Below are 12826 nucleotides of genomic sequence, written 5' to 3'. Positions count from 1 at the left end.
AATTTATTAAATTTATCTACAATGTGACAAGCACATATATTTTCTTATTTAATCCTCCTAATAATACCTTAGTATATATTCTTTTTTTTAAAGATTTTATTCATTCATTTGACACAGAGAGAGAGAGATCACAAGTAGGCAGAGCAGCAGGCAGAGAGCCTGAGGGAAGCAGGCTCCCTGCTGAGCAGATAGCCCAATGTGGGGCTCCATCCCAGGACCCCGAGATCATGACCCGAGCTGAAGGTAGAGACTTAACCCACTGAGTCACTCAGGCGCCCCAGTATATATTCTTATCCATATTTTGTTCAGGGCAAAAATCTCTCACGTTACTTCATTTTGGCTGTATAGGAACACATGCAAATATTTTCTAAGTGAGACAGGGCTACGGTGCCACAAAGTTTGGTATTTCAATGTGAAAAATTTCACTAAACATCTCTAATTTGTCAGTGGTCTTTTAGGACTTACATCAAAGTCATTATAAAATGAGAAGAAAACTGGTGAAGGTACTTGTAATCCATGCTTTGTGGAGAGCCGGGGGTGGCGAGGAAGACCACAGTAGAGAATAATTTAAGATTAAAGAAAGGCATTCCTGGGGCGCCTGGGTGGCTCAGTGGGTTAAAGCCTCTGCCTTCAGCTCAGTTCATGATCCCAGGGTCCTGGGACGAGCCCTGCATCGGGCTCTCTGCTTAGCAGGAAGCCTGCTTCCCTTCCTCTCTGCCTACTGTCTGTCAAATAAATAAATAACATCTTAAAAAAAAAAAAAGAAAAAAAAGAAAGGCATTCCTATTGATGTTCATGCCAGGGAAGGTTTCAGTCCCCCAGTCAGATGGCCAGAAATGGGCAGTAATTTTTAAAAATCATGGAGAATGAATCTCCTGTTTCCTAGGAGATAATCTTACTATAGCATCTTGCTTGAAAGTTATTCTTTGCCCTGATGAAAAGCTGAGAGAAATGAAGAGTTCCTGGCCTGTTCAGAATAGACCACAGTGATACGCCAACTAGAACTGTCAAAAGATCCAAACGACATCAGAGCAGCATGTGGAAATAAGTAAGGCTAGAAAGCACAGGACTAGGCATTGTTTGGGATAACGTAGGTGGACCTTTTTTAGCAGGAAATCTGAACAAGGATCACTGTATTTGACCAGGCTGCTGTAAGAGTGGGCATCGGTGAAGGTTGGGAATGGAGGAGACCTCTTGGAGGAAGCAGGAAGACAAATAGATTGTTGAGTAGGAGAGTGAATGCAGAGCATGTGGGAAACCAAACTTTTTAGAGTCCAGGAGATAACAGTTGATAAGGAGGCAACAGAAGCATTGCTTCAAAGATAGGGGTAGAGAGCTCTGGGTTGTCATAGATAACAAGCAAGTACAGAAGTCTGAGGGCTTCAGTAGCCACCAGTAACTGAGAAGAATTCATATAAAGCTAAGAAGTAGATTACTGGTTGGCAGAAAAAGAACATTTTAAAAAGGAGAGCCAGGGGACGCCTGGGTGGCTCAGTTGGTTAAGCAGCTGCCTTCGGCTCAGGTCATGATCCCAGCGTCCTGGGATCGAGTCGCACATTGGGTTCCTTGCTCGGCAGGGAACCTGCTTCTCCCTCTGTCTCTGCCTGCCTCTCTGCCTACTTGTGATCTCTCTCTCTCTTTCTCTCTGACAAATAAATAAATAAAATCTTTAAAAAAAAAAAAAAAAAGGAGAGCCAGAACTCAGAAGTAGGGAAAAATGGAAGGAGTTAGTATTTTATTGAGCACTTATGCCAGGCACTGTGCTGTGTGCTTTACATCTTATATAAAACTCATGGGACACCTGGGTATTTCAGTCAGTTAAGCATCCAACTCTTGATTTTAGCTCAGGTCATGATCCCATGGTCATGGAATTGAGCTCCGGGTCAGTGGGGAGTCTGCTTGGGATTCTCTGTCTTCCTCTGCCCCCACACCCACTCTTTCTCTCAAATAAATAAATCTTAAAAAAATAAAATAAAATAAAACTCAAATCCACCCAAGAAAGTAAGAGACCATCCCTATTTTGTAAACAACAAATCTGGGGTTTAGATTCTGTTTTTATAGTTGGGAAGACTCTATATCAGATTAGCAAAAAGACCAGAGGTAGGGAGGAGAAACACTTTTTAACAGGGAGTTAGAAGAAGCTTTAAAAAGCTTTAATATAATATACTAAGATAAAATAAACAAAACCAAGAAAACTTACCCTTGGGCCTGGTGCTCCAGGTGGACCCTATAACATGACAAATTAAAAAAGGATTTTTCAGTAGAGATCTCAAACCAGGCAAGGCATATAAGCATCAACAGTAAACAGATAGAAATGTAAATACACTCACTGGAGGTCCTGGTTGACCTCGTGGCCCTTGGGGACCCTAGAAGAAATGGAGACAAAGCACAATACACGTATCTTATGCTTTTGGTTTGATATAAACACGACAACTAAGATTCAACCTCTATCACTGCCTTTCATGTGAGGCAGGTCATAAGATTCAAAGTTGTTTTACTGTTTTGAAGTCATACCCTCTTCGTACTCAACTATCATACACATTCATGAACAAGCTGGATATTTACTTTCATGTTTTATTGATATTACTAGAAACTGAATTTATTCGTTTTAACAAACAATTAAAAATACAACATTTAAAAATGTTAATACTGTCTAAGTATGTTTTTCTTGTTATTCTTACCCTCCACCTTATCAGCAAAGATGAAACTTTAGTGTCCTTTTCCTTCAACATCCAACTATAATTTGGTTACCCAACACTGTTGAATTGACCTTCAAATCTCTCCAAAATACTACTTCTCCATCTTCACAGTGACTTAATTTAATGTTAATCATGTGTTATAGACTGAATGTTTGTGTCATCCCCATTAACATATTAAAGCCCCAATCTCCAATGTGATGGCATTTGGAGGTGGGGTCTTTGGGAGGTAAACAGATCATGTGGAGCCCTTATGAATGGTAATGACTTAGAGAAATGATCTCTTTACCATATTAGGATACAACAAGAAGGCAGCTATCTGCAAACTAGGAAGAAGACCCTCACTTGACATTGAACTTATCAACATCTTGATCTTAGACTTCAGAGCCTCTAGAACTAAGAGAAATAATATTTGCTGTTTAAGCCACCAGTCTATGGCAATTTGTTGTAGCAGCCCTAGCTAAGGCATCACATGTTGCTTGTACTCCTAATCTGAGGTCTTGAGTTTATTCTCTCTACTACGTTAATTATATTTATAAAATGGAACTCTCATCAGGTCATTATTTAGTTAATATTTTGCAATGGCTCTTTATTGTCTAGAAATTATAAACTTCCTAACAGTAACAGCTACTATTTACTGAGAACTTAACTACATGCTTAGTCGTGTGCTCATTTTCTGAGAACTATATGCTAAGTTGTGTGCTATATTTCAGTTAAGAGAATGGCAATCAGCAAATACAGGACAGAGCTAGGATAAAACTGAAGTCAACTGGATGAAAAAGTGTATGTTCTTAATCAATGTACATCCCTGCCTCCTCTTCAAGATCTGGGCCTCACCTCTGCTTATTCGCCCAAACACACCTACACTCCGTATATAACCAACTACTTGTGGATCTCTGAATCTTCAAAGTTCATTCACACATAGCTTTCTCTTGCATGTGCTATTTCCTTGACCAGGAATGCTCTTCCTTACCTTCTCTAACTGTTTAACTCTAATCCCTCTTCCAGAGTTAAAACTCTATACCCACCTTGCTCACCCCTCCCGCGCCATCTCTCTCCTGCTCAAGGAACCACTTCTGCATTCCCTAGTACATAACATGGTGGAAAATCCTTAGGAACCCTTAAGAGTGTCTTAGTCACCTTTGCACTTTCTGGAACAAGAATAGTGACTACTCTGTAGCAGGTGTGTGAAAATTGTATTGAATGAATGCATAATATTAAAATTAACTAGTATTAATTTAGAAATTAGAACAATTAAAATGTATATAATAAAATGTGAAAAGTTATGTTGACATTTTTCAAAATGAAACAACAGTAATCACTATTAAGAGAGGGTATTATGTTAAGAAAATAAGTCAGTCAGAGAAAGATAACTATCATATGATCTCACTGATATGAGGAATTTGAGAAACAAGACAGAGGATCATAGGGGAAGGGAGGGAAAAATGAAACAAGATGAAACCAGAGAGGAAGCCAAACCATAAGAGACTCTTAATCTCAGGGAACAAACTGAGGGTTGCTGGAGGGGAGGGGAGTAGGAGGGATGGGATAACTGGGTGATGGACATTGGGGAGGGTATGTACTATGGTGAGTACTGTGAATTGTGTAAGAGTGATGAATCACAAACCTGTATCCCTGAAACCAATAATACATTATATGTTAATAATAAAAAAAAAATAAAGTGGCTTGTGAAAAAAAAAAGAGAGAGAGAGAGAGAGAAAGAATGTCTGCTCAAGGGATACCTGGGTGGCTCAGTCAGTTAAACATCTGACTTTGGCTCAGGTCATGATCTCAGGGTCCCAGGATTGAGCCCCCCATCCAGGTCCCTGCTCAGCAGGGAGTTTGCTTGTCTTTCTCCCTCTGCCCCTCCTCCTGCTTGTGCTCTCTCTCTCTCTCTCTCAAATAAATAAATAAAATCTTAAAAAAAGAATGCTCCAAAAAAAAAAAAAGAATGCTCCAAATTTCACTTATTTGATGATCAACTGAATAGTAAGACGACATTGAGTCAAATTCAGATTATGGTTAAAAGATCACAAAACCCAATTTATCTTCAGATGACAAAACACAATTATTTAGATTTGAATAAAGTTGATGTTATGCTTGACTTATATTAAGTATTGCTGTAGCTATTGATTCTAAATATCCTGTGACAACTAGAGCAAACAACAGTAACTTAAAAATGATAGAGTACTCCAGTACCATGCCTGCTGGACATTTCTTGGTTTGCATGACTTATGATTACAATTTACAATAAAGAATGTATGAAACTTGTACCTCAGAAGCTGCATGATAAATTACAGAAATGTTATATTGGAGATAACCTTTAAATATATACAGGCTCAGAATGAATTTGGCTGTGTAAGTGTCTCCGTTCTGGAGCTACATTGTAAAAAAACAGTTGACATTTCACCCCACTTAGCATATTTTGATATTTGCAAAATCTCACTGGTGGTTCAGGACAAGACATATATTTTTGACTTCGAAAGAGGAATTTATCATAAAAGGAAGAAGCTAATTCTACTGCTGACTTTATTGATTTCTTTTCAGCTTGTTATCCAAAACAAGTCCAGTCATTATAAATGTGATCAAATGAAATACTTGTAACCAAACAAGACAGGGCAAAACAACTTTAAGAAAACAACTACATAGAATGATGCAATCAGCCAAGTAAAACAAAATATTATAACAATATAACATTTATTAGTTCTTTTTTATCCCTTTAGCTCACCAATAAGAAAAAGTGAGTAATTCTCTCTAGATACTATAGAAAAAAGTATTTAAAGCAGTTTATAATAGAAGCAGTTTATAATAAAACTATGATTGTCTGTGTTACTTTCCTAAAAGGAAACAAAATTAATGTGAATGCTTCTAGTGATAATTTGGCCATAGTCAAAGCACTACTATTGGAAATAGACACTCTTTTCATTTAATCCCAGAATTTACATTTGATCCTCCAAAGGTAACATATTTTTTCTTATTCTTTAAAAATACTGATAAGTGCACATCCTTGAACTTGAATATGTTAGACTTCGCTGTTATGTAAATGCAATCTTGACTTAGTTTCATAATCTTCATAGGCAGGCTTAGGTATACAGAGCTTCCTTATTCTCATTTATAAATTGAGAACCTAGCATTATAGGATGTTCAGCAGCATCCCCAGTCTCTACTCGCTAGATGCAACTAGCAACTCTCCCTTTTCCCCAGCTGTGACAACTAAATATGTCTCTACATATTGCCAAATGTCTTCTGTGGTATGTGTGTGGTTTGGGGGCAGGGGACGGCTTCTCGTTGAGAACCACTGATTTAGAGGGTTTAATTGGGAAGTTAGTAATATTAAATGAGATTTATTAGAAGTAATATGCTTAGAATGGAATCAGTGAATAATAAGGCACAGAGGATAACTACAAATTAAGAATCTACTCATGTGGAATCTGCCATATAAATGGCTGAGCTACTCTTAATGTAGATGAGAGGCATCTATCTGTCTATACCATCTTCTTATCCAAGTTGCTCCTAAAGCTTATTTTCTGAGAAGCACTATAATTAATAGAAAAGTGCAATAGTTACAGGAATTGGGAGACCTGGGCTGTGATCTTTTCTCTTACCTCATTAGCTGCATGTCCTTGAGTGAGTTGCTGCACATTTGGATCTCAGATATCTCAACTGTAAGAAGGTTTGGTGAAGATATATCCCTAAGATTCACTTTAAAATTGTGATTTTTCAAACATTTTATCAATTTTCTCCTTCATATGTTGTATTTGAAGAAAGAAGGTAGCCACATGCATACAAGTTGGGAATTTTAAATTTGAAGTTTGTATGAATGTAAGGAAGTATGTCCTTGAATTAAAAGAGTTTGATAATTATTTGAATGAATTATGCTATCTATGGATTTAAAAAAATCATATACATATATACTTTAAGTTCTTAATTTGATAATATTTAAGACATATTTTCCCATAACTTAGCTTTTCCTTATAAGGCATCTTCCTTACTTTCAAACTGGAGGCAAATAAGATAATTCTGCTAATCAAGAACTGTGAAGGCACATGGACTTAGAGGTACTATGTGAGAAAATGTCAATTGTATTCTTCAACATTTTATTGATTTTCATTAAATAATATGCTACAAAAATGAGACAACTAATCTAAAAATTTAAATGCTGAGATTATTCTCTATTTTTTCTACCTCTGTGGCTTTAAGCTATATGTTTCAAGTTGTGACATTTTGTCAAAACCCTTTTCAGATGATTGACACTAGGATATTATTTTTGTTATGAGTTAAAATTCTATTTTTTTACTAATTGTATCTATTATTTCTGGTGATCTTTTTTTTTTTTTTGCATTACTTACTTCATAAATTAATCATGTTCTGAAAGTGTTTGGTGTCTCATGGAAACCAGGAAATTTTTACAACTTTTAAAGATTAACATGATAGTTTTGAAGCAGGGGAAGAGGAGAGAGTTCTACATGCTATATGCTAGGAAGCCTTCCTAGGATGTCATAAAACTCTGGCTCAGTTTAGAATATATATACCAAAGGCAGGCAGATATGGAGCACATATAGAATAGAAAGGAAAAAGTCACTCTTTAATATACGGCAATACAGAAACAACTTTCTCAGTGGTGGAGAGGACCTATTTGGGACCAATACTAGAGTTTATAACCTTAAACTGTAGAACATAAAAGCTTCCTAGCCAGGAAACCCAAATTTATCCTAAAAGATATATATTTCATATACTGTATAATGAGCTGTAACTTTTTTTTTTAAGGCATTGAATGAGGATTTGGTCTTAGTATAAAATGGCATAGCTTTATAAATTCTTATGCCAGCTTCATGGAAGATTTAAAAATAAGATTTATAAAGCCTGCTTGATATATTCTTATATTTCTGATTTTTTTTATGAAGAGTGATGTATCATGTTTGTCTCAATATAATAGATCTTGGCTAATAAAAATTCATTCCAAAAATGTCCCATTTTGGGCATATGGGAGGCCCCATATTATTTGAGGTTGACCCCCTTGAGGATATATTTGGAAACATAATAATTAACTAGAAGTCTATAGGTGGTTAGTTAGTTAAACCATTCCCTTAAAGAAAACAAACTTGCAGAAAATACTGAAAAAAAAAATCCTAATGAGAATATCAGAAATGTTACTAAGCTTTTCCATAGGATGAAAGCAGAGTATGGTTTAAATTATACATTCTATAAAGTTAATGCAGATGATTTCTACGAATTAAAAGATTACTTTTTTGAAGTTCCTTAAGCCATAGTGGGATCAAAGAGAAAGAAGTGATAAAAAGATATTTAGTACCAGCTAATCAACAATAAAACCGAGGATAAACCAGTAAATTCTAATGTGCCAGTTAATCCTTTTTTCAACAGCTAATTTTATTGCCTATACTAAATACCACTCTGCTCCTCCCCCAACCTTGTGTACTAGGAGTTTGCACTTTATTTATGAAGGGAACTATGGTAATCTACAGAGCAAAAGACTAATAAGTATGTTAAGTCAGTAAATGCTACTCTACCAGCCATAACTGAAAATAGTTGTTGACTTTTAATTTTATGGAATAGTATTCATTTAGTTATTCTTTTCTCAAATATTACCTATTACATGGTAGATTCTTTTCTGGATACTGATAACCAGTGTATTAGACAAAGTTCCCTGATATCATGTAGTTTATATTCTAGCAGAGGAGACAGAAAAATAATTTTTAATACTGCTAACTACTACAAAGAAAACAAAACAGGATATTGTGAAAGAGAATGACCAGGAATAATGAGACTAAATGATGATGCAAGGCTTCTCTGAGATAGTATTTGAGCATAGACCTGAAGAATGAGATAAGAACTAGCCATGTGGAGAGCAGATGAAAGAATTTTCTAAGTAAAATGAAGGCAGTTTCAAAGAATAAAAAGGAAGTGTGCACAGTAGGAAGGGGAAAAGAGTTACATCATGAGTCTGGAGTGGAAAACTGGAGCTAATTCTTGTAGGGTACGGTAGATCAAAGTAAGGAATTGAGACTTTATTCTCAGTGCAAGAAGGAGTCATAGGAAGGTTTTCAAGAGGAGGGTGATATAATCTGGTTTATGATTTAATGGTATCACTCTAGTTGCTACAGAGAAGGAACTATAGTAGGGAAAAGTAGAAGGAACACAAAGAAGTCAGGAGACCAGGGGAGACATCAGGGCGATCTGGACAACACTGCCAGTGATGAAGAATGAGAGACGTACATGGATTCAGATTAAGAATCAGACTTGACATGATCTCGCCTCTACTTTAAAGAACTCTTCTTTATGTTCTGTACCTTTCTTTGTTCTTTTATGGGATGTTTACTTACTTTTCTTTTATTAGAATCATAAACTCTTAGAGCTGCAAGGGGCTTTAGATGTATAAATTCTAGTTCCCTACTCAGTAGAGGACTACCAGTCCAGTAACTCAGAAGGATAGTCATTAGGCTTCTACTGACAGGCATTCACTATCTTGCAAAACTATCTTGTTTTAAAATAGTCCCCTTATTGGGGACCCTGGATGGCACCATCTGTTGAGTGGCAGATTCTTTGTTTCAGCTCAGGTTGTGATATCAGAGTCCTGAGATCGAGCCCCGCTTGGAATGCTGCTCAGAGAGAGCTCTGCACCGAGCTCCACGCTTCACACTCAGCATGAAGTCTACTTGGGATTCTCCCTCTCCCACTGCCCCTCCTGTTTATGCTCTCTACCCCTCTCTCTAAAATAAGTAAATAAACCTTAAAAAAATAAAGCGGTTCCTTATTATATTGGCTTATTATTATATTGAGTTGAAATCAGCCTTAATGTTCCATCCATTTAGTTAATGGTATCTATTCTGTATAAATTATGTGCTAAGTTGTGTGACAGGCTGGAAATTAGGGAGTATTAAATATACTTCATACTCTTATGGAGCTCACTGTCTCTCAGGAAGTTAAGCACAGAAATGGAAAATTCAATTCAACAAATAAACAATTTAAAATATATCCTGGAGAGTCACTCATATTATACAGATTCTTCCTCTTCCTTTCAAATGTTTAAAGACAACTATCATGTCCCAACCCCTCAAATGTTTTCTAATTCATTCACCAGTAATTTCCTTTCCCCTTTCCACTCCTCCTGGGGCATATGACTTCACCGTGTGCAGTCATCCTTGCTTTCTGCTAGAGTAAGTCCCCGGAGAAAATATGAGGGCATGCTTCTGCAAATTAAAAACATCTGTTTTGGGGTGGGCACTGGCTGGTTCAGTCAGTAGAGCATGCATCTCTTGATCACGGGGTTGGGAGTTCAAGCCTCATGTTGGGTGTAGAGAGAACTTAAAAATAAAATCTTAAAAAAAAATCTATTTTGATCCCTCTGGGATTCTTAGACTATCTAAAATCACTCAATTTCCCTTCTTCAGCTAATTAACATAACTGCAACTTATTTATCCTGAGCCCCAAGAATACCCTACGGTGAAAAGAGAAAATGTCAGCTGTTAATATAATTTCATTACTTATTAAGCAAGATTTTACTGCGACCTTCAAGTTTATTCTTATTTGCTTTCTGTACTTGGTTTCACTCCATGCCTGCGCTCTGTTTAAGCTGGCGCTTTAGTAAGTTCAGCAGAATCTCTGCTGGAAAAGTGTCCCCTTTACAAAATATCTTCTTTAACTGGGGGAAATGGCATCCCAGAAAAGTAGGAAATAGTGCCAGCATCAGCCATATAGAGCCAGAACGTGCTATGTACCTTTTGTCCACCCTCCCACAATTGTTTCCAATTGGCTGCAAAGTTAACGATTTGCTTCTGCTTGGCACCTCTTGGGCACTGACTGGATGTAGTGGGTATAACCCCCCACCCCCCGCCAAGGCAACTTGGTGGTGCTCTCACTCCAGGACTGTTGTAGAAGGCTCACAAAACAAATGCCTGATGCTCGACAAGGCAAATACGCCATTTCACACAAGGCCTGGGAAGAATTTGATTGGCAGGCTCTTAAACATGTTTGGGGGGGGGTACTCAGGTCCCACGACAATGTACCACTTAGATTAGTTCTACTTCCTGAAAATTCTAATTTTATTTTTATTCCACAAGTATTAGAGACATAATCATGAAAAAACCCCAAACAAGGTCCTTGCTTGTATGGAACCTAGGTAGCCTAGTGACAAGTGATAACATAACCAGAAATTTAAACTTACAGTTTCACCTCTAATGCCTTTTTCACCTCTGGGTCCCTACAAGAAAACAAAAAATGTTATTTTAGTGCTACTGACAGTTACTTACCAAATGTAGTTGAGGCTATATACAGAAACACGGTAACCTCTGTTTTTGTTTTTTTCTATCTAGCAAGCCTTCTTTAGCAAATTTATATAAATTCTAGTTTCCTTTCCCTAAGGTAAGCAAAGCAAAACACAAACAAAAACAAGGTATTGATTTATCACCTTGTGCACAAAGTTAGACAGGGACAACAAGCACTCAGTGAAGCCGAAACAGCAGATCTGATAATCAGATACAGAGCTATTTAGAAGGGAATTTACCAGCTTAAATTCTTCTAATATTTGTTTACCTCAGCCTTTGAAAACCTTGTTTCTAGGGTGATGTCCTCCTTTTCTTTCATTTTCTCTTTCCTCCTTCTGAGCTACATCCCACAAACTTTGGTATGTTGTATACAAGAACATTCAGTTTTAATTATTTTCTAACTTTCCTTGAGATTTCCTCTTTGATCCATGGATTATTAAGAAGTACATGGTTAAATCTGCAAGTGTTTGGAGATTTTCTTTTTATCTCTCCAGTTTGCCAGCTTTTACTTTAATTCCATATGGCCAGAGAACATACCTTGTGTGACTTCAGTTCTTTTAGGTTTAGTAAACAATTTTTTATGATTCAAAATATGGTCTATTTCAGTGATTTTCCATGTACACTTGAAGAGAAAGTATAGTCTGTTATTAGATGGACCTATTCAAAAAATCTCTGTTAGTATTTTTGTTTTCATCCTTGTGGAAATTATATATGTATTTTTTATTTTAAAAACGAGATAGTATTATTTGTCTTTTCAGAGACCTGAATTTACACTTTCACAATATGTTATGAGTGTTTTCCACATCAATCCACATTCTTCCATACAATTATAATGTTTATTTAGTGCTTAATAAACAATAATATTTTTATTGAATTTCCTATTAGATTATTTCTAATTTTGGTCATGCTAACACTGCAACAAATATCCTTGTACTCTATAAAAATTGTCCTCCAGAAAGTTGATTTGAGTATGCATGCATACCTGCACAATATGGGGGTTTATGACTTCTGACACACACTATGTACTATCATTCTTTGTTAATCTTGCAGGCTAAAATTACGATCTCATTATTTCACCATTGATCAGTTCTTCTGTGTTTCCTGATTGTTCTAAACTCCTTTTAAACTGGGATATTAACTTTCAGAAACGAATTGTTAAGATACCTTTACAGAACTTGTTTTTAATGCCCTAGTCTACCTCCAGCCCGGTATTAACAATTTGGTATGTACGTTTGTTCATACCTTTTTTCCTAAGCAAATATTGACAGATATATTTATGTATGTATGGGGTGACTGGTTATATTTTATAAAACTGATATATACTCTTCTATGCATCAGATTTTTCACACTTAACAATACATTATGAACAGCCACAAGGCAGCTGAACTAGATATAACTGGTTGTTTTCAATAGTTGCATAGTATTCTATGAAATGGCTAGGCCACGGTTTACACAACCATTCTTCTACAAATGAACATGGGATTTCAAGTTTTGTTAATACATCCAGTACTGTGAAAAAAATTTTTGTAAACTTTCCTTAGTGTATACTGAGTGCTTAATTTCTATTGCACAAATTTCTCTAAGTGGAACTGATTGTTCAAAAGGTATATGCACTTATATTTTAACAAATATCTTTTTCCATGAAGGCTATAATTCACATTTCTTCTACTACTGTTCTCCCTAATCCCCTTCTGAGAGGTTAGATGTAATATCTTGTTATTACTTTAATTTGCATTTCTGTTACTCTAAGTTAGGAGAGCATCTTTCCAAAAAATTATTGGATTTATTCTTCAATTTTCTATTGAGTTTTCTATCTTTTTCATACCAAATTGTAAGAGCTCTTTACAT

At 36.2% G+C, this 12826-nt stretch overlaps 1 protein-coding gene across 4 annotated transcripts in view; it reads right to left on the bottom strand.

Annotated features, from left to right (window-relative positions):
• The window catches only part of COL24A1 (collagen type XXIV alpha 1 chain), a 402100-nt gene that overhangs the window by 27996 nt on the left and 361278 nt on the right, over nucleotides 1-12826 (bottom strand). For all 4 annotated transcript variants that reach the window (XM_047727942.1, XM_047727945.1, XM_047727943.1 and 1 more), the window contains exons 54-56: nucleotides 10879-10914; nucleotides 2331-2366; nucleotides 2201-2227 (exon numbers count right to left, since the gene is read on the bottom strand). In XM_047727942.1, coding sequence (XP_047583898.1) covers nucleotides 2201-2227; nucleotides 2331-2366; nucleotides 10879-10914 — 99 coding nt within the window. The remainder of the gene's footprint in view (nucleotides 1-2200; nucleotides 2228-2330; nucleotides 2367-10878; nucleotides 10915-12826) is intronic.

Source organism: Lutra lutra, chromosome 4, assembly GCF_902655055.1.
Source record: "Lutra lutra chromosome 4, mLutLut1.2, whole genome shotgun sequence".
In the NCBI taxonomy this organism is placed as follows: domain Eukaryota; kingdom Metazoa; phylum Chordata; class Mammalia; order Carnivora; family Mustelidae; genus Lutra; species Lutra lutra.
This window is presented reverse-complemented; position numbering and strand designations above follow the sequence as displayed.